At 46.5% G+C, this 25,772-nt stretch overlaps 9 protein-coding genes across 10 annotated transcripts, besides 1 other annotated feature; 5 read left to right on the forward strand and 4 right to left on the reverse strand.

Moving 5' to 3' along the window:
* Window positions 1–485: 485 nt before the first annotated feature.
* TSTA_048390 (uncharacterized protein) lies at window positions 486–1,670 on the reverse strand (the record flags this gene model as incomplete). The annotated part of the gene is made up of 2 exons (XM_002485306.1): window positions 486–1,230; window positions 1,297–1,670. 2 exons carry the CDS (start codon window positions 1,668–1,670, stop codon window positions 486–488), a joined length of 1,119 nt encoding a protein of 372 aa, XP_002485351.1.
* A 766-nt stretch (window positions 1,671–2,436) lies between these two features.
* TSTA_048400 (bicyclomycin resistance protein, putative) lies at window positions 2,437–3,416 on the forward strand (the record flags this gene model as incomplete). Its single annotated transcript, XM_002485307.1, has 2 exons — window positions 2,437–2,588; window positions 2,648–3,416. 2 exons carry the CDS (start codon window positions 2,437–2,439, stop codon window positions 3,414–3,416), a joined length of 921 nt encoding a protein of 306 aa, XP_002485352.1.
* Window positions 3,417–3,684: 268 nt separating this feature from the next.
* TSTA_048410 (uncharacterized protein) lies at window positions 3,685–4,504 on the reverse strand (the record flags this gene model as incomplete). The annotated part of the gene is made up of 3 exons (XM_002485308.1): window positions 3,685–4,151; window positions 4,340–4,392; window positions 4,446–4,504. The coding sequence occupies 3 exons, from the start codon at window positions 4,502–4,504 to the stop codon at window positions 3,685–3,687; spliced, it is 579 nt and encodes a 192-aa protein (XP_002485353.1).
* Window positions 4,178–4,216: a microsatellite.
* Window positions 4,505–4,861: 357 nt separating the features above from the next.
* TSTA_048420 (uncharacterized protein) lies at window positions 4,862–6,507 on the forward strand (the record flags this gene model as incomplete). The annotated part of the gene is made up of 2 exons (XM_002485309.1): window positions 4,862–5,292; window positions 5,370–6,507. The coding sequence occupies 2 exons, from the start codon at window positions 4,862–4,864 to the stop codon at window positions 6,505–6,507; spliced, it is 1,569 nt and encodes a 522-aa protein (XP_002485354.1).
* Window positions 6,508–6,610: 103 nt separating this feature from the next.
* Window positions 6,611–14,917, reverse strand: TSTA_048430 (polyketide synthase, putative; the record flags this gene model as incomplete). Its single annotated transcript, XM_002485310.1, has 9 exons — window positions 6,611–7,526; window positions 7,588–7,908; window positions 7,964–12,690; window positions 12,744–13,184; window positions 13,278–13,443; window positions 13,497–13,726; window positions 13,780–14,075; window positions 14,157–14,641; window positions 14,702–14,917. 9 exons carry the CDS (start codon window positions 14,915–14,917, stop codon window positions 6,696–6,698), a joined length of 7,713 nt encoding a protein of 2,570 aa, XP_002485355.1. The 3' UTR covers window positions 6,611–6,695.
* A 3,871-nt stretch (window positions 14,918–18,788) lies between these two features.
* On the forward strand, window positions 18,789–20,994 carry TSTA_048440 (uncharacterized protein; the record flags this gene model as incomplete). 2 transcript variants are annotated; one of them, XM_002485312.1, is made up of 3 exons in its annotated part: window positions 18,789–19,239; window positions 19,324–20,567; window positions 20,803–20,994. In XM_002485312.1, 2 exons carry the CDS (start codon window positions 18,789–18,791, stop codon window positions 20,550–20,552), a joined length of 1,680 nt encoding a protein of 559 aa, XP_002485357.1. In that variant the 3' UTR covers window positions 20,553–20,567; window positions 20,803–20,994. The 2 variants fall into 2 exon arrangements, with proteins under 2 accessions (XP_002485357.1, XP_002485356.1); XM_002485311.1 differs by lacking the exon at window positions 20,803–20,994 and having other exon boundaries at window positions 19,324–20,751.
* Window positions 20,995–21,484: 490 nt separating this feature from the next.
* TSTA_048450 (uncharacterized protein) lies at window positions 21,485–22,301 on the reverse strand (the record flags this gene model as incomplete). Its single annotated transcript, XM_002485313.1, has 2 exons — window positions 21,485–22,161; window positions 22,247–22,301. The coding sequence occupies 2 exons, from the start codon at window positions 22,299–22,301 to the stop codon at window positions 21,485–21,487; spliced, it is 732 nt and encodes a 243-aa protein (XP_002485358.1).
* A 107-nt stretch (window positions 22,302–22,408) lies between these two features.
* TSTA_048460 (uncharacterized protein) lies at window positions 22,409–23,423 on the forward strand. The gene is made up of 2 exons (XM_002485314.1): window positions 22,409–22,981; window positions 23,034–23,423. Exons 1-2 carry the CDS (start codon window positions 22,528–22,530, stop codon window positions 23,255–23,257), a joined length of 678 nt encoding a protein of 225 aa, XP_002485359.1. The 5' UTR covers window positions 22,409–22,527; the 3' UTR covers window positions 23,258–23,423.
* Window positions 23,424–23,634: 211 nt separating this feature from the next.
* TSTA_048470 (MFS multidrug transporter, putative) lies at window positions 23,635–25,530 on the forward strand (the record flags this gene model as incomplete). Its single annotated transcript, XM_002485315.1, has 2 exons — window positions 23,635–23,997; window positions 24,054–25,530. 2 exons carry the CDS (start codon window positions 23,635–23,637, stop codon window positions 25,353–25,355), a joined length of 1,665 nt encoding a protein of 554 aa, XP_002485360.1. The 3' UTR covers window positions 25,356–25,530.
* Window positions 25,531–25,772: the final 242 nt, after the last annotated feature.

Here is a 25,772-nt window from a genome sequence, read left to right on the forward strand (position 1 = left end):
GCATCAGAAACTTGAAGCGGATGGATCTATCGTTACCCTATGATTTCTACCTAGATAATTCTTTACGAAATAATCTTCAGGTAGCAATGATCTCAAAGGCCGAGTGCCTGACCTCGGGAGGCTCACGATTCCTGCTCCGGAGGTAATCCTGGTATAGAATCGCATGCGTATATTTGAAAAACTTCCGAAATAGGAAGGAAATTTCAAATTAGGGCTATGTATGGCGAGCCCTAACCCTAAAGCTCTCATAAACCTCAACACATCTCCCAGGGAGACTTTACTTTCACTAAGATCAAATATGTATGAAATATTATGCTTTCTTTTGGGCCTCAACATATTCCCTGAGCGAGGGTTTACTACAAAATAGATACCGTAGCCCTAGCCCTAACATTCATTATTGGAGATAACTAGCACAACGATTATAACTACTATACATTATAATGTTATATTTTTATAACAAGACATGTTCCTCTATATGGAAGATTTTATACTTTATGGTCTGGGATCTCCCAATCCCCTAGGAACCTCCATCGCCCCTTTTCCTTCCACTCGCCATCTTTCCATGCATTCGCATACTGCGGGAAAACATCAATGATACCCTTCAGAGAAGCATCGTGTGCACATACAACAAGAACATTATCTGCGGCATCAAATTCCTGTAGACCTGCTATGCTGTCTTTTGCATCTTGCACGTTAAATGCAACACTACCTCCATCCTCTCTCACTCGGATACTATAGAACTGCTGCGTTCGATACTCTGCTGGATTTGGATGAAGCTCCTCAAAAATAGAGCAGGGGCATGTTTCGTTAGGACCTGCCGTCACACTATCACCGCGAGGATGAGGCTTAATGCTCTCTGGCAGCGGTACATACGGGGAGGGCCGATACTGGCCACCATGATGGCAAGTGTCTGCGCCCATGAGGATGAAGGAATTCTCTGTAGTGCGGGCTAGCCCACAGATATGGCCGATAGCGTGACCTGGTACGTCCAGGAGGTAAAACGAGCCGTCATTGAAATAGTCTAGTGCTCGGAAACGACCAATTTTCAGTGTGAATTCGGCTGATGATATCTCGCGAACCTCTCTTCCTCGAATGTCACTCGCAGTCAAAGTACTAGCTAGATTCTCAGGCCATGGAGGCAGCTTTGCTGCCAATGTCCCTGGGCCAACGACCAAGCTGGTGGTTTCTGGGAATGTGGAAGGATCACCGATGTGGTCAAAGTGCCAATGGCTTGAAATGATATATCAGTATCAAAAGGAAGAAGCACTGTAACAGTAGGGAGAACAGCAGACTAACCTCCAAATTATCGCATCTATATCCTCTAGTGCAACATGCTCCTCCTGCAAAATCTCCGAAACACCCTTTTCAACATTAATCCGGAAGCCCTGCGCAAGCAATCTTTCCACCATGGGCGTCGCCAGATTTTCCCAATCCTTTCTAACGCCCAAGTCAAATACTAGCTTCTGCCCAGTGCGTGGGTTTTCAACTAGAAAGGCGAATGCATTGCAATAGAGCTCGTGTAAGTTGCCGATAGTAGGAGATAAGAAATAGTCTGCTTTGCAAAGCATCGATGTTGTTGTGTCGATTATTCGCACATTGACAGTGTTTGGTGAGAGAGGTAGATGGAGGTCTGGTGGTGGCACGCGTTCAATATGGATAGCGGTCGCCATTGTTTTTTTTTCTTTGGTTAAGATCTTATTCTGTCTCTTTATGTTCACTGTTGCCAATTGTATCAGCCTAAATACTGAGAATGAAAGAACTGTCGCCTTTGTACACCTATGGATGGATTAGTTGATAGGTTCAGTCCATGAATGGATGTCCCTTGTCTGCCACAAAAAAACCTGTAGACATCCGTGCATTCCGGCGGGCAACGCTGAGGTACTCAAATGCCGCCGGACAATGTTTTAGTCTACTATGTATGGATGGACCGACATGTGTGATGTTAATAATTATCCATTGCGACTGAATATGCTCATCATGATTTTCCAGTCAGATAGTTTGCTTACAGATTGACTCTTGAGAATGCTGTGTTGGTGATATGGATGAGGCAAAAAGTCATAGGGAGAAAGTAGGGCTTAGAGCTACATAGTGATAGCCGGAAATCGGTAACTACATTTAACTGTAAGCATCTACAGATACGTTCTTGGTGGCACTTGGACTTGATGTTTCAGAAGATGGACTACATTGAAATTTATTGTATCAATTCCTGTACCTAAACCCAGGGAGCACACTATTTCGGTCATACAGTATAGGTAATACCGTTGGCCGCTGGCAAACAAGTTTCCCGCCAGGGAAAAAAATCTACAAAGTAACAAAGAAATTAAAGTTAGCAAGGATGCGTGGTTATTTATTTCCTCCATTGTCCACATTCCCAGGCTACAATATCAGCACGGTCTGGTTTATATATAAAGAAAACGCTAAAGAATTGAGTCGCAAATGGACAACAAATATGCTACAAGAGATCAACTACCTCCTTTCGGAGCTGGAAAGGCATACCCTGCACCTCTGCATGCTCCTGAGGACTACATAGTTGATTTTGAGAGTGACACCGATCCACTTCGTTCACAAAACTGGCCTTTGAAAAGAAAGTGAGTTGTTTCCCTAGTACCCTTGTTGGTGTAGTGTCTAACTGACAATGCAAAAATAGACTTCTCGTAGCGGCTATTCTTGGATATACCACTTACACTACAGGATGGAGTAGCAGCATATTCTCTCCTGCAGTGAGTATCGTGAGCAGCCAGTATGGCGTTTCGTCTGAAGTGGGCACATTAGGAGTGTCGCTTTTCATATTTGGGTTCGCAACAGGTCCTGTCCTTTGGGCACCGGCCTCCGAGCTGTACGGGCGGCGAGCTCCTATCATTATTTCAATGCTGGGGTACACGATATTTGAGTTCGCCGTTGCCACGGGGAAGGATATTCAAACAGTGCTCATCTGTCGATTCTGGTGCGGCTTCTTCGGCGCGTGTCCAGTCTCAGTTGTGCCGGCCGTGTTTGCAGATCTCTTTTCCAATACCACGCGTGGCCTTGCCATGACCGCGTACTCTTTGAGTGTATCAACGAGCCCCCTTCTCTCACCCGTTGTGGGTGGGTTTGTTGTGGCCAATAAATCCCTCGGATGGCGCTGGACTCAATACATCACGGGCATCATGGCCGCCACAGCGCTTCTGCTCAACATCTTCCTGTTAAGAGAGACATATTCGCCTAGAATTCTGAAGATTAAAGTCGTCAGTATCAGAATCCCCCACCACAACCGTATCCTTAAACTCCGTAGTTCCGCCGAGATGGCCCAGTTCGTTGGATCCCGGTTCAATCCCAAGTTAAGCGCCAAAGTCACGGCTCTAGCAAGGTTCATGGCGTTCTCAAGAACGGACAAAATAGGGAGAGCGTTGAGAAGATCCAAACAGGCTATTACGTGATGCATCTTGGGCGACAAAAGCTCATCTTGCCATGCGGATACTGCCAGGCTGCGTACATAGGCAACGTCTGGACAGTGCGCACCATTTTGATAAAGTGTTTCCGAGCAGTGCCAATAAGGCAGCGTACAAAAATATATACTGCATTCAAGTGCACTGGGAGTTTGACCTGCCCTCGGTTTTCTCCCTTCTCTCACCAAGCGAGCGCATATGGTTTGATCAAGTATGGGGAAGGCCGAATTTATCTTGGAGATGTATCTGTGTTCGTTTATTAGACCTGAAACTTGTCACATTTAAGATTGAAAAAATCGCCTACATACAACTGCAAAAGCTCGGTAGAGCAATGGCCGACAAGCTTCTCACTGATGTTTGCCGGGTCTCTACTGGTATCAGCCGCAACTTGATAAATATCGTGATGCCTCGCCATCGGTGAGTGAACCACAGGATTGCGTGGATCACTTGAATATACCCTAAAGGGAGTCGAGACCTTCGACATCTGATCCCCGGAGAAGTTTAAGGCGCGCTCAAGAAAGTAGGCATCATGTGCTCCTGCGGGTCCAAGAATCTGCGCTGATTCCATCAGACTGTCATCTTCATCCAAAGCAACAGAAGAGAGCTCCTCAGTATTTGCGCTCGGATTGTAGGAACTGGCGGCCGGTGGCGGCGGATGCTCATCTGCGCGGCGCCTCTTTTTGCGAGATGGAATGCTTGATCTCGGAAGAGCGGTAGCTTCGTCAACTGCTGCGGTTGAATGGATTGCTCTGGTTGTTGTTGTTGTTGTTGTTGTTGTTGTTGTTGTTGTTCAAGAGGGCTTGTTCTGGTATTGACATGGAGCTCCTCGCAGCCTGCAAAGAAGGCATGGCTGTCCTGGAATATCAACTGTACAGCGCGATTTATTCTTGCGACAATGATCGAATGCTCGATACTTTTGGGACCGGTATGGCCGCGTAAAAGCTGAAATCTATGTGCGTCCCACTCACTGTACTGGATGGAGATGATTGTTCATGGTCGTCGTAAATTTTAGCGTAATACGGATTACTAGTGCGGTACGTAGTGTGAATATTATGACAATCGGGCCGATATATATCCATCACCCCTTAAGAGAGTGTTCCCCTAGTCAGAGAATAGGAAGAGAGAGTGAGAACACTCCATCCAGAATCCATCATTCCGCAAAGGAAGCGTACAACTGATATCTCAACTACTGCTTATAACCTCTGGCGTCCAGATCTAATGATTCCTTAACACTGCGTATGATACATAGATTATAAATATCCTATGGGCTCATAATACAAAAATCCTGTAACTCTTGGTATTTACGTACTACGTACTGTAAATAACATTACATTCTCTCAGGAACAAACTAAGCTCTACATACATTTCTTGGAAAAGCAACTGACAGAAACTGCCAACATAATCCGACTTCCGCTGTCCATATTTAATCTGTTGCGATGGCCCAGCTCCATCAATTGCCGACAGAAGTTCTGTTTCTCATCATCAGCGAGCTCCGATCTAACCGAGACTTCTTGGCTTTGTCGCTCACTTGTCGCTCTATCCACAATCTCACAATAAAGGAATTGCCTCTGCGTCGAAAATATCGTCGCATTCGGATCAAGTCACAGAAAGACATCGACAAAGCTTTTGTCATCCTGTTATCTATCTTGCGTCGCCCCCAGCTTGGCGGTTATGTTCGGCATATCGAATATGATCAACCGCCGAAATCGTATCATAATTACGAAATCAGAACTAAGGATCTGAAAGTGCTTAGCAATGAAGATTCTAGGATTCTGCAGATGGCTGTCACAAAAGCCAGCTTTACTGGTGAGTATGCCGAGAAGGTGATCAACATGATCTTACAATCACCCCCACCGTATCACTTTGGGTTAGTCTAAATTGCTTCGATACATTCCCTATCCTCTTGTCATACATCGCAGGAAATAGTGTTTAATGGCGACTTAGGGATCTGAAGGAAGAATTGAGGACTGTCTGGATTGCGCAGGCACTGGCGGCGCTGCTGGTCTCCGCATCTCCTTACCTGGAGTCCATGGCGACAAGTGTTCCTATGTACGTATACGGTTTTAGTACAGAAACCGGTGCCAGCCTGGGCATGCCACAGGAAATAATGCGATTTCCACTTGAGAAATTACTTATAGAAGCCAACTCGGAGCAACCGGAAAAGCCGTACCTACAATATCTGCACTCAGTGGAAATTATCCCTCATGAGGGTAGCGGTTGGGATGACGAGCGATTCTACATGAGATTTGAGCTTCTTAGCATGCTTTTGTTATTTACCCGACTCCCATCCATGGAGTATATATGTGTCGATGCTGTGATGGAGGAGGAGGACGGGCCTTTCGATCTAGAACCCTCTTCGTCAAATCTGAGTCGGATCCGAATCGAGCACTCGAACTTGAGAACATGGTTCCTTATGCCGATAATCTACTCCTGTAAGGTCCTGAGAGAATTCCATTATACTATCGGTGGGCGTGCCAGCCTTGACGGTTCATTTGCACCTTTCAACCCTCGAACTTTTCTCAAATCTATACTAGGCCACAAAACGACCTTAGAGATCTTGCATATTGATGCCGATTCCAACCTCCTGAACAGTTTCTTTCTTGATATGGATGGATATGACAACGGTCTTATTGACCACGACGAGGATGAGAGTGAGCCAGATCTTGTTCCTCCACAGGGGTTCTGGGAGCGAACCGGTTCTCTACGCGACTTCTTGGCGTTGACTGAACTGCATATTGGTATTGGCATTCTTATGTATCTCGCGCTGGGTACCGAGAGCATGGATGTCAAGGATCCGGACTTGGTCAAACCGTTTGGCGAGGTTGTGCTGGCGGAATCATTACCACCCGCACTGGAATCCTTTACCATCATAGGATACGAGAAAGGGGTCCGTAAAGACTTTGACAAAATTATCGAACAATTTATGGCAGACAGAGATGGAAAGTTACCTCATTTAAAGGACGTCAATGGTATTGAAGAAGCAATTGAGAGGGCCGACACGGTCCGGTATCCAGACGAAAGTGAGCTTTTATGGGAGCCAGAGGAAGATGAATGGTCGGAGCATGAATACTTAACCATTTGACGTAGATTCTGCGTTGCCGAATAGTCTATTATATAACACTACTTTATACATCATCACTGAACAAAGTCCATTCATGTTAGTCGTTGCAGGGATTACGATGATCCTGATGATACAAGAACCAGATTCAATCTATATAGACAACCTAGAAACAGAGACAGGAGATTCTGAGAAATAAACCCAAAAATAGACTACTCATGCGTTTGCTCTGCAACCTGCACTGAGCGTGATCTCTGCGCGATCTTGGTGGCCAAGTGCGTCAAGGGGTCACTAGCTAATAATTCCAGCACTGGCAACGTACTATCCATATCCTTGGTGATCCAGTTCCTCATCTCTACCGCAACGAGCGAGTCAATACCATAGTCAGGCATCGACTTGGAAGTGTTAATATTTTCTGGACCAATGCCGGATCTAGAAGCAATCTTATCGATCAATGCACCGAGGATTAACTCGCTTGCATCGTCAAGAGTCTTTGCGGCTTTGAGTGCCGATTTGAGATTGTTACCACTACCTGATTTGCCCCAGTCTGCGTTACCGGCACTTAAGTGCCGAAAGTGCGAGAACATTGGTAGAGTTAATGCTCCGAGCGAACTGTCTTCGTTCCAGGTTCCAAGCCCAGTAATGATGTGAGCTTGTTGACCAGGACGTGCAGGATTACGAATTGCTGACTCGATGAGCGCCATTAGACGCTTAGGGTTGGTGAATTCGAATCCCTGACGTTCCATGGCTTGTTTGAGTTCTGAGTTAGTGGAGAGATATCCCACTCCGGAGATAGCGCCCAGGTCGATGGTAGTGGCAGGCAGACCCTGAGATACGCGGTAGCTTGCAAATGCATCGAGGAATGTGTTTCCGGCGGCGTAGGCAGCTTGAGAGGCATTGCCTACGATGCCACTGACGGAAGATTCCATGATGAAGAAATCCATATCTTTTGGCAGGTACTTGTGCAGATTAAATGTTCCTTGAACCTTGGGACGGAGGACCGTAATGTAGTCTTCAAGAGACATCTTCTCAAATAGTGTGTCCTGTTTTTATGTCTCGTTAGAGTTCAATACACCTATTAATGGATAGGGGTCGACAACATACCCTGAGTAGCATAGCACCCTGGATGACACCTTTAATAGGTGGCATAGCTTTAGCAGCATCCCCAACAAATGTTTCAACTTGGTTTTCATTAGTGATATCGCAGGGGAATATTGCAGTCTTGCACTCCATCTCCTCCAATACACGAATGGTCTCTCGAGCCTCATCGACCTTGACACCACTGCGGTTAACGAAGATAACATTCCGAGCACCGTGTTCAACCATCCAGAGAGCAGTGGCTCGTCCAATACCACCGAGACCACCAATAAGAACGTAAGAGGCATCTGACCGGAGCAGGGACTTGCTTCTGTCAAGTGGAATAACCTAAAAATAGCATTAGACCATGATATAGTGCAACAACCAAGAAGAGACAATTCACCTTCACCATCGCATCTGTGTCAGCCGTTCCAACTAGCTTACCCATATGGCCACCTGTCTGCATTCTTCTAAATGCCTTTTCAACGTCCGAGAAACTGTACACCTCAACTGGCGAAGGACCCTTGATAGCATCTTTCCAGAACAGATTTAAAACGCTCGTAAACACTTCATTGGCCACCTTGGGATTATATTGAACCATGTAAGCCAAGTTGAATGCCGTGAATGAAGTGTTCTTGATAAATTGACCCATTTCAAGTCGCGAATTAATGCCAATATCGCGCTGGCCAAGCTCAACAAATCGGCCATAGGGTGCAATACATTCCCAAGAAAGACGAAGTCCTTCACCGGCAAGAGAGTTCATGACTGCATCAACACCCTTACCCCTAGTCATGCGCTTTATACCCGCGGCGAAGCTCTGATCACGACTGAAGAAGATATGATCTTCCGGAATGTGGAAGTGGTCTATGAGGAATTTCTTCTTGTCTAAGGTGCCCACTGTAGCGAAGATTTCGGCGCCTATGAGTTGGCACAATTCGATAATGGCTTGGCCGAGACCACCGGTTGCAGCGTGGACTAGGATTGTCTCACCCTTTTGGAGGCGAGCGATATTGTAGATGGAGTGGTATGCAGTCACGTAAGTGACTGGAAGCGATGCTGCAATCTCAAAGGACATAGTGTCGGGGATCTTTCGTACATTGTCCACATGCACTCGGGCATTGGTACAGAAAGTTCCGGAGGCATGGCATACCACTCGATCACCTACAGCAAGTCCGGTGACTGCTGGACCAACCTTAGTTAGTATACCACTGCATTCCCAGCCTAGGTTCTCGACTTTGATCTGGCCCATGGCCATCATGACGTCCTTGAAGTTGAAGCCGGATGCCTTGACTTCCATCTCAACCCAGTCATCCGGCAAAGGAGTCTCGACGCGATCATCATCCGTCCAGAAAATGCTGTCGAGGAGACCTGGTGTGCCGACAAACATGCGCAGAGGACGTCCGGGTTGATGAAGGGGCTCGAGTTGACCCTTAGCACCCTCTGTTGCGATAGCGAGGGTCTTGGTCAATTCTTCGTCCTCGATCAAACGGGGCACCAAAAGTCGACCTTTTCGCTCTGCGTACTCTTGCTCGACTTCGGAAGCAGTGAAAGCGGGATAGAAACTCTTGCGGAAGACTTTCAAAATAATATCGGTCGACACTGCGTCATCGAGTGTTCTTTCAGCATCAAGATCAAGGGTGACAACAGGGACGTCTCCTCTTTCAGAGCGAATTGTACGGCTCAGACCAGTAGCCATGCTACCATTAGGGTTTGATGTGGTAACGGCACTACCACGCGTTACCCATAGTACACCCTTGGCTTCGAGCATGATCTTCTTCAGTGCTTCCCATTCTTGAACAGATGGGTCCGACAAGACCGTCTTGTTCGACAGATCGCTGAGCACTATGCACATGTGGTCTGGAGTTGGACTAGCTTCCGAAAGCGAAGAGACTGTTACCTCAATGCCTTCCTCTTTTAGACCAGCCAGGAGAGACGGCTGACTAGTACTCTCATCCTCGGCGATGACATGGACCTTCTGAGGTTTTGCACTTGTATCCTGGGAAGCACTTGCGGAAACAACCATCATGCTGTAGTTATTGCTGTTAATGGAAGTAGCAATGGCCGTAACCTTTGAGTACCCGCTTGCGGAGACCATGTCGTCAATTTCCGCTGGCGACAGATTGCTACGGTCAGACGTGGATCCAGTCTCTGCCAAAACAGAGGGCACGTATCCGAAAAGCACGGATGCGACAAGCGATTTCAGGGGCCGCCCAATAAACAACACCTTGCCATCTGGCTTGAGAAGCTGCTTGGATTGAGCAAGCACATTATTCATTCCAGTTGCGTCCCCGAGGACATGGAAGGCAACTAGGACATCGTACGAATTGGGCTCAATATCTTCCTGACCTTGAATTTCGCGGCTGATGTCAACTTGCTTCGTTCCGATGAGTTGAGCCCACTGTGGGAACTTCTCTTTGACGACGTCCCTGATGTCAAACTCGACGTCGTTGTGCTCATACCGCTCAAATGGAGCGGATGACTTTTTATTAAGCAAAGCGAGGAATCCCAGAGATGCAACTCCTGATCCTGGCCCAACAGCAAGGACAGACAAACTCGGCGTTTTGTGTTGAAGTAGGTCAAAGTACCGCGCTGCTGACTGGGTATTTTGGAATAACTGAGTATTGTCCACGAACACCTTGAGGTCTAGTTCCTTGATAAATTCAGCAGAAGAATTCTCTCCTTTTACAAGGTTAGGTAGTTTGTCGCCAACTTCAACCAGAAACTTGCCGACGCTTGATGAAGACACGACCTTGTCAATGAATGCGTCAACATCAGCTTTGAATAGCTGGTCCCAGCCGTCGTAAGCATGTTTCCACGAAGCAACTCTACTCTGTGACTTGAGGAATGACCACAGTTGTTGCGCATAAGCGGAATTAGTCTCAGGAGGCGCATAGCCTGCAACGGCCCTCTTGAGCATGTAGTAGGCAGCACGTTCGAGCAACTCTCTCGCATTTGTGGCATTGGTGTTGCCTTCTGGAGAACTTGTCTTAGCGCATAGTTCCAAGATTTCAGATTGGGACAGCAAGTCAATGCTTGGCTTCCACGCTAGGTTATAGGCTTTGGTTACCTGGCCGTCCGTCGAAGGATCAGCCCCTTCACGAGCAAGTGTGGCACATGTCAAGTCCTTGATCTCAATAACGGGCTCAAAAGCGCCCTGTTGCTTTTGGCTCTCATGGAACACAGTCATAGAAGCAGACATGAAACGGTAGTCCTTCTGCTCAGTTGATGTGTAAGTGGCGAGCTTGTCACCGGGCTTAGAGGTAATATTGGCCGAAACAAAGATTTCGCTGGCCGAGACAGGAACGGCAGGATCCTTGAGGGTGCCGCCGTTGGCAGTAGCTAGGGCTGCAAAGATAGTATGGAACAAGGCATCCAACGTAGCTGGGTGAATGACAAATGGGAACTGGAAGTTATATGGCATAACAGCGGCGGTATCCGGAATCTCTAAATCACCAATGCACGCATTGGGAGCTGCCTTTGCTCGCTTGAGGTTGGCAAATGTTGGTCCATACTCAAGACCAAGCTCGATAAGCTGCTCATAGAATTGAGGAACATTGATGTTTCGGCGGCATTTGGTTTCATAGCTGGCAACGAGTTCGGCATACCCTTGCTTTTCAGCAATACTCTGGGCCTGTCCATCAATGACATTGACGACCTTTTGTGGAGCCACAACAGAGACAAGACCACGACAATGTTCAGTCCAGCGACTGTCGGCGTTGACTGATGAAATGACAAATTCGTCCCACATATCTGAAGGATTGCGGATACTGTCCGTGAATGACTTCAATGTGATGGCAACTTCGACCTCACCGGGATTCTCCGGAATAATGAGAGCAGAGTCAATTACAACCTCGCGAAGCTTATAACCCGTAATTGTGGGAATGGACTTAACGGTAATAGCATGCTGACAAGCTGCTTCAATAGCCATGGCGAGATATCCAGCTGCCGGGTAAACAATGTTACCTTGAATCTTGTGATCGCGAACCCAGGGGATTTCTGACAGTCGGATATGGTTGCGCCAGCGAGGTTCTATAGAGCTGGAGTTCCTCTCCAGAACACCAAGGAGGTCAGTTCGTGGGAAGCGTCGCTCACGGTAGAACTTGCTAATGCGCGACTCTGCCCAGTATGAGTTTGCGTGATTCCAAGCATATGGAGGCAGGTCAATAAGAACAGAGTGACTTTCAAGACCTGTAGGTCTGTTGACCTTTTCAAGGCTTGGCTCGTGTCCAGCAACGAAGAGCTGACCGACTAGATTAAGGACAGTAGTGGCGGCGTTCTTGTTTCTGACCAGAGCAGAGTAGTACTTGATAGACGCCTTGTTGAGGGTCTCATTTGCTTGGATGATCTGTTTGATGGGCCCAGCAAGTGCCGAATGAGGGCCAATCTCAATCAGAGTGCTGACCGGAGAGACCTTCGCTTTGCGACGTTGAGCACTCTTCTTGGTGGTTGCTGATGGACCTTCGGTCTCTAAGCACAGGCGACCAAGTGAATCATTGAACTTGACTTCTCCAATCATGTTGGATACCCAGTAATCGGGACCAAGACCCGAGATTGAAGCACGTTCTCCAGTAACAGAAGAGAAGAACTCAACGTCATTGCCGGGTTGGACCTTAATAGAGGAAATGGCGTTCCTGTACTCTTCTTTAACGAGCTCCATGTGGTGAGAATGATAGGCAACCTCCACAACCAGCTTGCGGTTAAAGACACCCTTTTCATCAAGGACAGTATGCAACTCATCAATGGCCGGTAGGTCACCAGAGGCGGTCACGCTGGAAGGACTGTTGGAGCATGCTACGACAACTTTGCCCTTCGTGAGGGTTGAAACAATAGGAAGCACTTCCTCCTTCGACATACCAATTGCCATCATGCATCCAGGGACGGTGGCACGCTCGGCCATCTTGCTGGAAACAACACCACGAGAATAGGATACCAACATGGCGTCCTCAAGGCTGAGAGCCCCAGCAGCATAGGCAGAAGCAATTTCGCCACTGGAGTGACCAGTAACAGAGGTAGGCTTCACGCCCCACGAAGCCAGCAGATCAATCAGACCCAGCTGAACAGCCGTTGAAAGTGGTTGAGAATAGATTGCACGGTTGATTGCGGACTCTTTGGGGTCCTTGCGAAGCTCGGCTGTCATACCATCAGTATAAATCGAAACCAAAATTTGCAGAGTAGCATCTTACTTTCAAGATCAAATGTTGCGCCGGCTTTTTGACACGCAATTCCAGCCTTCTCGATGGTCTCCTTAAAGACAGGATACTGATCAATTAACTCTTTACCCATTCCACACCACTGCGCACCCTGGCCAGTGAACACGAAGCCAATCTTGCGATTCTTAGTCTGGCTAGCATTGCCCAAGTTTATACCTTCACGCAAATTGCTCAAAAGCTCCTCTGCTGACTGCGCTGGAACGGCTGTACGCCAAGTATGATTTGTCCTTCGCTCTCCCAGAGTATATGCGAGGTCATCGAGGAACTCTTCTGAGTCCGCGATTTGCAATCTATCTTCTATATACTTCTCGAAACTCTGGAGGTACTTCTTTCCAGTGGCCTCGTCGAATGAAGAGAAAACGAAGAGGCGGCCGTGAGGACCAGGGTTTGAAGGAGTGCTGGTCCCGGATGACTCTTCGCTAGGAGTATTTATGATTTCGGTAGTCGTAGATCCGGTCTCAAGAGCAGCTACAGCACTGGTCAGCTTGCTGTTGGATAAAACAGCACCAGTGGCAGATTTCCTCGTATGGGATCGGAATTCCCAGTTGTGGTTTCGCAAGTAGTCTTGTGCATTCTCAAGGACGACATGCGCATTGGCACCTCCGTATCCAAAACTGTTCACAGAGGCTCGGCGAGGCTTGGATATTTCCCAATTCTCGACTCCCAAGGGAACCTGCAAGGAATTCAGTATATGTCTAAAAACAGCAAGATGGAGTCAAGTCATACTCGTAATTTCCATTCGTCAAACAAGATCTTTGGATTTCCTTTCTGGAAATTCCTGTTGGGAAGAATAAGGCCGTTCTCTAACATGAGAATGGTCTTTATGACTCCAGCAACACCACTTGCACCCTCCAAATGGCCGATATTGGTCTTCACAGAGCCAATTACCAGTGGCTCATCCTTCGGTCGACCGGGTTCAAAGACACGAGCAAGGGCGCTAGTCTCAGTGACATCGCCTATTTAAACGAATTTAGCATACTTCCACCGTGACAAGAGATATTGACCTCACCAGCTTGAGTCCCAGTTCCGTGACACTCAACGTAGCTTGTGTCAAGAGGATCGAGACCAATCTTCTCATAAACACTACGAACAAGAGCTTCTTGGGCTGTGCCACTCGGCATGGTGATTCCGGGCGTTTTGCCATCTTGATTTGATCCAGTGCCGCGAATGACTGCCCGAATTGTGTCTCCCGCATCCAGGGCGTCTTGTAGAGGTTTCAAAAGGATCGCACCGACACCATCGCCTCGGGCATAACCTCCTGCGCGCTCGTCGAATGTGTAACAGCGCCCTTCGGGAGAGAGAAGTCTGGAGGTATATTAGGTTAATTTCCACAAAGTTCAAGGGGTCTCACATCGAAAGTTAGATGTTACACAAAGGATAGCATACCTCATCATACTCATTGTAACCATTCCTTCATGGCTTAGAATGGCACTGCAACCGGCAACGAGAGCCTGCTTAGCATCACCGGTCCTCAAACTCTGACATCCTAAGTGCAGAGCCACCAAACTTGCCGAACAGGCAGTATCCACAGTCACACTTGGCCCTTTCAGATCATAAATATATGAGACACGGTTCGCCGTATTTGCGCGAGAATGACCAGCATTGGTGCATTGATACATGGGCACCGTTTCAGGGTCTCGCCAGAGGACATCAGCATAATCTGCGCAGAACGAGCCGACAAAGACGGATGTATTGCTGCCAACGAAGTCATGCATCTTGGTGCCTGAGTTCTCCATGGCTTCGTATGTGCATTCTAGAAGCATTCTCTGCTGAGGATCAAGGGCGGCAGCCTCGGCTGCTGTCATATTAAAGAATGGAGCGTCAAAACGCGAGACATCTTGTTGGAAGTAATGTCCTCCGGTGACATTGTGCTGTTTCAATTAACCTCGCTTTCTCATATCAATTGGTTATGTTGAATGTGATCAACTTACAGTTCCAAACCGACTGGGGTCAGGATGATAAAAGGCTTCATGGTTCCATTTCTCCTTAGGTATATCAATTCGACTTTCCCTGCCTTCGGCAATCATTCTGAAGAGATTCTCAACATTCGTTGCGTCTCCAGGACCGCGGAAGCCAATACCCACAACGGCAATTGGCATAGCCGCGTTCCATGAGTAGGGTTGGTCATCGTGAATAAGAGGTGACATGTTAGCCCTCTAGATGTTCTGTAATGAGGGATGGGGGGAGATAGGAGATGGAGCGAGAGTATAACGTGCCAAGTATCTTCAAAGAAAGAAAGGAGTAAAGGAATTGGGGGTATCTCAAGGCCAATATCACAGGTGGCCAAGTATGTCCTTGAGATAGGAGACAAAGTACAGCCATTAACTGCCAGGAATATCGTTTGCCTTATGACTACTAATGGGATCGGAGCTTCTATTGAAACTCCAATCAAAATTTCACAGCTACCCACCCATTGCTGCATACCTTGCTGAACTGACTAGAAAATATTCCGATAGCATATTACGAACTCCCCAACGTGGTTGTGGATCCTGACCCCAGCCGTCGATATAGAAGTCAGACTAGATACAGAAATGCCCGAAGCTGACGGTCTCACAATATACTACGCTCCATGCCCAGACAATTTTCTTGAGAAGGGAGATAAAAGCCCGATTCTTTGGTTGAGCCTGGCATCTAGTCAAAGTATGTAGGCAGAAATACCACATAGCAGAGGTTATTTCCATGTGTTGCTTCCGACGGCTGCTCTAACCTCGAAAAGTATATCCTGTGTAGATTGAACGTAGCCAGTATTTAATTCATTTTGCTTAACCCTTCTGACCTTTCATATTGTCTTTTCTTCAAAAACCCACTCCATAATGGCTGATAGATTGAATTATTTACCCACAAACGTGCATATAACCTTCCCAGATATACACTGTATACAGATCGAATTCTCATACGGACCAGAGAATGACTTATCTGCGGCCGTGTTATCATGGAAGCGTGATCTTTTCGATACTCTCGCAGAGTCTTCTATCATTCGAACCGTGATCATCATTGTGGGAAACTCCGATTTACAGAGTTCTCATCAGGAAAAAATTGTATTAGAGGGACTGGCCGCATTATCGAACACATCAGGCAAGGGGGACTCTAGAGAGGAATGCTCAAGTGAATCAATTCAGAAATGGCTTGATAGTATTCAGAGGCTGTCCAAATGTATGTGTTTCAACCTTGGAATAAGACAAAGCCCATCTGCAATGCAAAGAACCAACTTATTGACTGACTGTTTGGATAACCCGCAGTCTGCGTATGCATTTTGCAAGGTTTCTGTTCTACCTTCGAGTTGCAAGTTGCACATGTCTGCCACGTGCGAAACTGTACTGCTGATCTCCAACTGTCGTCCACTGTTACTACAGTAAACCCTACTTTTGAAGAGCAGGCAAAGAACGTTCTTACTCCGCCCCAGTTAATCACATCAGAACTCAACGCCAAACAAATTCTCTCGGGTCTCAACATAGTCTGGGACGTCCGGCACTCCAAATTCGAGACTATATCTCAAGCATTGAACCTATGCCGCCAAGTATCTTCCAGACCGGGACCAGTCCTTTTTTCCCGTGAAAGAAGAAGCATCCGGTCAAGTCCTTGTGTCATCACTCCAACACAGGCTCTAGAAGCTTCGGATCTTCGTCTCAAAAACGTCTATGATCGTGCCACTACTACTTCTTCTACTGCTAGTAGTTTTACTTCAGCCCCCACATCATACGGTGCGTACGAGGAGGCATCAATTGCGGCTGATCTGGATCAAATTTTCGGTGTTGGAAGTGGGATCAGGCAGTCGAAGCTTTAGAGCTTGAGGTGATTATCAGGGTTTCGTCGGATGTAACGTGATGAATCTATCCTTTTGAAAGCTACAATAAGAGAATCTTCTAGTATTTCCTTGTTACGTATGTGGGTCATGATGTAGAAAGAGTGTATCTCCATATTACGGCACTTTGAGATGAAGGTTAGTTAGTAAATGTAAGATGATGTCGAGGACTTCAAATGTGGAATCCGGCAACAAATGTTTTCTACAAATGAGAAAGAACATAATTCACACACAGTTCTAGCTTCATATATAGGTAGTAGAACAAGTCTAAACCCCAGACATAAGCCAAAGCAACCAGTAATTGTTGACTGGTTACTGAGTACCGTTATGATTCCCTGTCTAGATTTGGTCATTGTATAGCCTGGTACTATTCCTTTCGTACGGTGCTTCATGATTGCATGCGTCCGAACACGAGTATTTCGAGTCAGTAGCATTGGTCACAAATTACTTTTCCCGTTCATCCGACGGGTCATTCTGCAAAGTCACCACCAACCTCTAACCATAAACGTTGCAATCCAGTCTTGTCGGGGAATGCTGAACTTCCCGGATAACTCTCTATGAAATCCATCTGCCAAGGAGCTGGAATATGGGGGCGAAACCTTCTTTTTATACGGATTTCCTACTTCGCAACTGACTAACTATCTCTGATCATAAAGTTAGTCGATCAGCTCCACCATTTCTTCAATCAACCATCTAGGTCCTTCCAACGCGGGTACTTTTTCCTTCTTCCTGCAGGATTCTATACAAGTAGACGGGGTGAAGACGGGACCGAACAAGTAATCGGTGTCTTTTGTCTCAGCTTCCCATTCAAGTTTTGTACAACACCTATGTGACTACGTAGAACAATGACCCGAAGCTGATCCGTCGTTCAATCGGCACATTTAAGCATAACTCCACTTGATTTCAGTTCTTACAAGCTACAAACAACAAGAGGCCATGGCTCAGAGCTAGAAATGATTTAATCAAGGATGTTACTTAGCCTGAAGCGGTCTCCACCATCTCCATCCTGTGTATATAGTGTCGAATGTCTGTTAATCCCTATTCAACCTTGTATTGTATCAGGTATCCTATTATTACGAGATCAATGTTAATGTAGCTTACAACTATATTAGGATTTCATGTAAGAATTGTCGCGAATCCTTGGTAAAACCAGCCTTTTCTCTGCTTATCATACTGGTACCCACGGAAATCTACTACCGGTAACATACGATATGCGAAAGGATTCGGATCCTAGCTCTGATCCTAAACAAACGATCTGAGGCCTGGCTAGCTAGTACAGTACGCACATATCAATTCGAACTTAAAGTAGTAGGTACTGTATAGAGATCTGTACTTTAATGTTTAGTAGTATTCAACTGGATTAAGGTCAAGCTGGGTCAGGATCATCGCCCGCTTTTGGTGCGGTATAAAAGAAAGCTTATAAATATTGGCTTAACTATAAAAACTGGCCCATTAGACATCATAATGCTTATCACTTCATTTTCTTAAAACGTTCATAGAATGACAGCCTTGGCCGTGGAATCTGGCTGACCGAAGACCTACAGGAGATCTCAGATGCTCGTATCCTTCGCAACCAAAACCAAAGGCGTAAATATCGAGGAAGTTTCCGCACCTAATCTTTAAGTAAAAGACATTTGATTGGTGGAAATGAGCAAGGAGAGCCAATTATCATTATCTTTCAAAGTTAACTATATTGAGCCGGGTTTGCTTGCATTCTCTGGCGAATAGATTACGCCAGCTCGGTCCCCTATATTAGTAGAATGCTGGGGCCGCTGATTAGTCGTCCTTATCGTTCCGACTCGCTGTACACGTGGGAAGACATTGATTGGGTTGCTTCTAGTTCATGGTCCATACACTAGTCAATTGGCCCTAAGCATCTCTCCAGTTGTGGTCTTTAGTGTACGACGGGGGGCCAAATCCAAGTTTCCTTGACTCGTCAATAAGGATCGAGCTAGGCGCAGTAGTTTAATGTTGGCGGACAGGGATTATCTTGTTTTTGTGTCTGTAAGCTCAATTAAAATGGGTACTCGTAGCTTCCCGTCCCATTTTGAATGATTTCTTCAGCGAGAGAAACCTCAGTCAATTGAGATCGACAGGAGATGCGGATATCTATATGGTCAATTGGAATGGATAATACAGGATAGTTACCTCCTGGCCACAACTAATTACCTTTCGCCGCAAACTACTTACGGTGCTGTTATCAATGCATAATCGACATGGACAACCAAAGCACCATCAACAATAACGGCAACAATAAAGTCCAGCAGAAAGTCCGCTCGGCATGTGATGCTTGTCAAAGTGCCAAAGTTCGATGTGGTCGAGAGAAACCCACTTGTCGACGATGCCAGAATCAGGGAAAGACTTGCGTATACAGCCATGCTCGACCATTGGGACGGCCACGGAAGTCCGGCAGTGCATCGTCAACGACGACGATGACCACTACTACGGTGAACATGAATGATCTACGTGATGACGCCATGATAATTGCCGGCAGTGTAAATGGAGACTCGGAATATGGGTCTCCCACGAGATTCAGGTCTATCTCACGTGTTAATAACGATCATGGCATGAACATGAACATGAACAATGACTGGCCCGGTATCCCTCCATTACCGAGCGCTGGACCAAGAATTCCAGATATCTTGCTAGATGATAGCGATGAGAATTGTCCGTCGTCTACGTTTGGCAGAAGCAATCACGTGAACACGGAAAATGATCCGATAACATTGACAAGTGCAGACATGGACATAGATATGGATATGTTCATGTCTGTCAGGCTACTGGGTAGCTTGTCGGGGCCATCCACAGTGACTGATCACCATCCTCTACCGCCACCAGAAGAAGAGGATGGACAAGAAGGCTATCAGAATCAGCATCAGCATCATAACGACCCCCACAGTTTGATAGCAGACCCGAGTGCAGCAACAGAATGGGATCTAGGATTCCCGTTTGACCAACACTCATCTTCGGAATCATTATCTCTTGAACCCAGTAGTGCCGGCGCCCATCCAGGTGATATACCGACGTCATCATTGAGTAAAGATGGAATGGATTTCACTCATACTCGCGGCTCACAGAAGATCTCTCCGAACCCTCACTCAATTGATAGTAGAACAAGCTCTCGCGATAAGAGCTTCAATCATCATCGATCCTTATCTACCCTTGGTTCAAGAACTCCTAATACTACTACTACCTCTTCTTCCGCCTCGTCTGTTGGTCTAACGGGCAGTAGCACTACCGGCTTTTCTAGGAGGTTCCGAGGGGGCGGGGGAGGAGTGCTGTCATTATCCCGTCGACGAACGGAATGTACCTGCTGTGACTCCATGCTGCAGATATTGGCCGAGCTCGACCGACATATCGCTGATCGATCAGCAATCAGTCTCGACTTGATAATTAAACTAGAGAAAGAAACCAGAGCCCAGACAGTTGCAATCCTCCATTGCGATTTGTGTTCGCAGACATTTCGGCCGCGTATACTTATACTCTCGGGATTGGTGCTGGAAGCTGTTGTTGAACTGTTAGAGGAAATCCTACATCAACATCAACTGCTCGGATATTCAACAGCGACCACCACGTCCAACACGACTTCCTCTTCATTATCCTCATCTTTATCCTCGTCATCGTGGATTCCTTCAGGTCCAGCCGGCATGGAGTTGGCTTCACCACCACCATCAATCTTCGACAATAATAATACTTCTACTACCACCACTACCAGTAGCATTTCTACAGCTAACAGACCAGGAAAAACCGTCGACATTTGTTCCCTCTGGCTAGGAGACTACGAAATTTCCGGTCCAGAAAAGCAAGAATTCTTGAAGCATCTGCTCACTGCTAGACTGCGCGATATTGCAGCTACGATACATCAACTACATGAAACGATGAATCGCTATCGCCATCGACCAGCTTTTAAAGTGGGCACACTGATGCTCGGTGAAATTTATCGACACGTACAAGCTATAGTTAAGACGTTAGATCAGTGATCTCGGGGTATATTTGTGCGTTATCTCATGACTCTAAAATCCAGCATGCATCATCATGTTCCCACATCTCCTACATCCAAACCAACCCATCTTAGCACCACGCCCAAAGAAAAGAGGAACTTGATACCAATCTCACCCCGAATTTTTAATTTCATATCCTCCATTCATCATCGGTGTTTCGAAACACCCTTCGACTGATTCATAGTTGCTCATCACTCCTGAAAGAACACTGTTCTCACAATATTTATAGTACACCTTTACGATTCCCAGAAGGGCGATCGATGGGCGAGCATAGCAGGGAATTCTTCTAGTGGAGTTCACTGCGTTCCAAAAGAGTCGTCGGCTTCGAGGAGAGCAACCTTGTATCCATACATGTGCGATGGTGGCGATTTGCAGAGTCAAGCATGTCGGCAATGCATGACGATCATTCTGATGCAATAGATGACACATTGTATTGTCCAGATTTTTCTGTCTACTATTAGCGTTGAGCTTCTTCAATTTCAATGAAGGGAGTTTGATTTTATCTCTGCAAATGGTAAACACGTATGAAGTGAGACTGCTGTTTAAGTGCTTATCATGAGAATTGCTCACAGGACGGCAAAATGCTTCAATTTTTGGTGTTTGTCTTGTTGATATTTTGGGGACTGATTCTTGTAGTCAGTTAGTCTTTGAGGAGGAGTAGCGCTCTCGTTTTTTATTACCTTCATATACGTAAAGTCGGGGTAGACGTCTTACATGCATCCCGGTTGGCTTCAGTCATTTTGCGCCCTACGGCAGTACAGCAACGATTGATAATAGAATTCGAAAGACATTATTACCCCTAAAAATGCAGATTAGAAGGATATCACAACCAGAGATCTTTGTTTACTTCTAATCCACAAAACAAAGAGAGTATTGATTGTATCAACGCCTAAAACCAGAAGTATAACTGATTACATCGACCACTTTTGCTCAAAGGTCGCCGTCCATAGTCCCCATCCACATACTTTCCCAATGATCATATCTGACAACTCCTGCTTAGTAGGCACGGGGCTCAACTTCTCAGGATCCAATGGCTGGCTAAGGGCGACAATCTCAAAAAAGTATCGATGCGGCCCATGACCCAGCGGTGGCCTTGGTGCAATATACACAGTATTGCGCCTGTTCTTTCCAACAAGATATCCACTGCTAATCTGCTTCAAACCATTTTTATCCTCTCCCAGAAGCTCGAGGTCGTCGGGACCAAAGCCAGTTTTGTTTCCGGGGACGAAACAGTAAATACCATGGACATTTGAATGACCCAGGGGTGCATCAGGATCTTCACTAATGATAAGGTATTCCTTGACTTCTATACCACTCACTGGCCATGTCAATTGTGGCACTTTTCCTGATCCCCATTGGGAGTACTCAACGCCGAGCTTCGCACCGGTTGGTCCGCAGTCCGGCGATGTGACAGTGAACGTTGGGTTGGGATATTTCCCGAATGCGAGACCTTTGTAGAAGAGGTCGTGGTCGTAGCCTCGTCGACGGTAGAGGAGTTTAGCAAGTGTCCACTCGAGGCAGCGCAGGATGAACCACATTATCGATGATTCACTAGCGGCAGGGAATTTGGGTCCGAGGAATGAATGTACTGTTTCCCACACAGACAGATAGACAGATAGAAAATTGTGTGAGGAATAAGCGTAGCAGGAAATCAAGGGGGCCATCTTCAATACCCAAGTTGTTGTTGGTGTTGTCCTTAGCCTCGGAAGCAACTATCCCGTCGGGCATTTCTTGCGACTTGAGTGCTTCTTTCCGCACTATTTCCTATTCGGGAAACTAGCTCGGGCATTTAATGAGAAGCTGCAGCTCTGATGGATTGTGCTAGCAAATGCAGTAAGAAAAGACTAGAATTGGGAAAAGAAAAAGGGATGCAAGAAACATTAATCAAAGGTTCGATGATATCCATTTTTCTCCCCTGTACGTTGTGCCGTGTGTGTCCATTGAAACCATCACAATGCGTCTATCAACTCTCTCCTCTCTCCTTCTAGGAAGCAGCAGTATTGTCTTTGCACGAGTCCCACCTACCGTCGATAACCAAGAGCCCATCAAATCGACATCCTACTTCCTCGACGATCCCGACTTCCCTTCCCACTTCGAATTCGAGAATCCCGAGACAAACTGCAAATACGTCTCGCAGCCATGGATCTACAATGCCTTCAACAGCGTCAGCGAGGATATGGAAGCTGTCTTCAAATACGCTCATCCTGACTTGCATGTTAGAATCATGGGCCATCATCCGTTTGCTGGATACTACCACAATCCTAAGATGGCATTTGTCAACTCGCTTTGGCGGTTGAATAATTGCTTGAAGGATGCCAAGGTCGATGCAAAACTTTGGGCTATTCACGGTGGATGTGATCAGGCGTGGAGCGTGCAAGAATTCTACTTCAATGCGACTACCAACAAAGGTGAGGAAACCATCTTTCACTTTTATTGGAAGAGCAATGCTGACAAGGACAGGACAACCATGGGAATTGACGAGTCTCTGGGTCTCCCGCTGGGACGAGGATGGACTCATTAGAGAAGTCCGCACCTGGGTCGATGCTGGCCAAATCATGCGTACTCTCTGGGATAATGAAATTTGGTTCAACTCGAGCGACCGCGTCCATCACTACGATTTCATTCCCGGTCCTGGTGGCCTTCCGCCTATTGCTAATAAAACTGAATTAGGGGGTGAACTATAATCCAAACATGGTGGTTGATATCAAAGTCATTGGTGTTTTGTTCACAGTCTGGGAGTGTATCACTCGACGTCAATATCTTTGGAATTTTTTGGTAAATAGAATTGTCCAGAAATGCAACGAATTTGTAGTGCGGAAGAGCAATTAATTTTCTATCGGGTTTACTCTCATAGTAGTTCCAGGAGCTCCATCTGCATCCTGCGGCGCAGGCCAATAACCTCTTTATTTAGTTCAACTATTCTCTGTTCGTTTCTGGCATAGCGTAAAGGTTGGGCACATGCATAAGCTATAATCTTCCAAGTTTAATGCATAAGTTATCCACTAGTTATATAAAGTCCACCCGAATCTCCCCTCAACCTCTCTCTCGATGGCAAGCAACAATGCCGGAACCGTTCAACTCCACCATGCCTCTCCCTTCTCCTCCTAACGCACAACCCAAAGATGAAAAGGTTGGGCTTCAAGACTCCAACCAACCACCGGAAATGTCAGCGTCCTCAGAGAAGAAACATCCTGAAAATGAAAACCGGCAATCGCAGCAGAATTTGCGTCCAACCGAGTCAGAAAACAATGAGCCGTACTCTGTTCATAGCTCCAGCGCCAAAAAACTAATGGTCTTAGCTGCGTCACTTGCTGGGTTTTTCTCGCCTTTGTCGGCCAGTATATACTATCCTGCATTGCCGGCGATTGAGAAGGCCTTGAATGTATCCAGTACACAGGTCAATTTGACAGTCACCACGTATTTGGTATGTTCGTTGCTCGGAAAGTGTCCCAGCCCATTCAATTTCCTGACCTGATACAGATTCTACAAGGCTTAGCACCGATGGTAACTGCCAGTTTCAGCGACAGTGCTGGACGTCGGCCTGGTTACGCAATATGTTTTATAGTCTACCTCGCTGCGAATCTGGGCCTCGCGTTGCAAAATAGCTATGCCGCATTAATGGTATTACGAGCACTACAATCAGCTGGGAGTAGCGGAGCCATAGCCATCGCGAACGGTGTCGTCAGTGACATTATCACACCGCAAGAACGTGGTAGTTATATTGCGTTTGCCTCCGTTGGATCCATCCTGGGACCTTCCCTATCACCCATCATTGGAGGTCTGTTTGCCGAGTATACGGATTGGCATTGGATTTTCTGGTTCCTGTTGATCTTTAGCGGTGCATTCTGTGTTCCCTTCTTTCTCTTCTTCCCGGAAACTTGTCGTAAGATTGTGGGTAATGGGAAAGGGGTACCGCCATTCTGGAATCGCAATCTACCAGATATATTGCGCGCACGAAAGGAGAAGCAAAGGCAACAACGCGCCGAGAATGAAGAAGAAAATGCTAATCGGCAACGTTCCCGTCTATCCATTCCAAACCCCTTGAAAGTCTTCGTCGTTTTCACCAACCTTCAAACCGTCATGACGCTCTGCCCTGCCGGTGTGGCATTCGGAAGCTACTATGCTGTTTTGACAGGCGCCTCGGGTGAATTCACAAGGGTTTACCACTTCAGCGAGATCAAAGTAGCTCTCATATTTCTACCCATGGGTGTCGGCGGATTGATTTCAGCTTTATCTACAGGTAAACTGGTGAATTGGAATTTCCACCGTCACGCGCGCAAACGTGGTATCATGGTTGCTCGAAACCGGAGACAGGAACTACTCAATTTCCCCATCGAGCGAGCCAGGCTAGAGATTGCCCTTCCAGTGTTTTGTCTTGGGTGCGTCTGCACTGTGCTCTATGGCTGGTTGATGACTCAAGATGTGAACGTATCTGGCCCAATCATTCTACTCTTCGTTATGAGTTGGTCCTTTGCCGCATTTTACCAAGTTCTCAACGTCTTATTAGTCGACACCTATCCCGGCCGAGGAGCGATGGTGACTGCAGTCGTAAACCTGCTTAGATGTGAGATTGGTGCTGGTATGGCGGCAATGATCAGTCCGTTGACCAGCGCTACTGGTTCTGGGTGGTCGTATACGATTATTGCCTTGATTGGGGTTGCTGCCACTAGTCCGTTGCTGCTAACGATGAAGTATGGGATGAAATGGAGACAAGAGAGTGCAGCAAAAGCAGAAGAGAAGAAGAGTAGAATGCAGGAGGCGCAGCAAAGACAGGAGGTTTAGAGGGTGCTCATCCTTGGAAGAATACAAATGCGTTCATTCTTTCATCTGTTCAGTAAAGCGCTTTTATATTTCAACGTTAGTTTCATGATTGTGAGTACATGCGATTTTCACATTCATCTATTCTTACAGTGCATTCTACAACTTCAATATGATGCTTAGTTTCTCCCCCGAGGATAACGAGAGGAAGCCTATTAAGATCCGAATTCTGATTCTAAAGTATACCCAGCCAAGTATTCGAGGGTAAAAGGAAGACTATCTATGGCATGCTTAGGTAGCTACTAGCTAGGTACCAAGTGATCCATCTAGTTCAACAAATTAAACTACCTACATAGGTATCTTCTTACTATTGTTAACAATATAAAATTGGAAGCGACCTCAACATAGCCGGCTCACTGATCATTATGCTAAATGCATCCA

Source organism: Talaromyces stipitatus, genomic scaffold (genome assembly GCF_000003125.1).
Source record: "Talaromyces stipitatus ATCC 10500 scf_1105507295515 genomic scaffold, whole genome shotgun sequence".
NCBI lineage: Eukaryota > Fungi > Ascomycota > Eurotiomycetes > Eurotiales > Trichocomaceae > Talaromyces > Talaromyces stipitatus.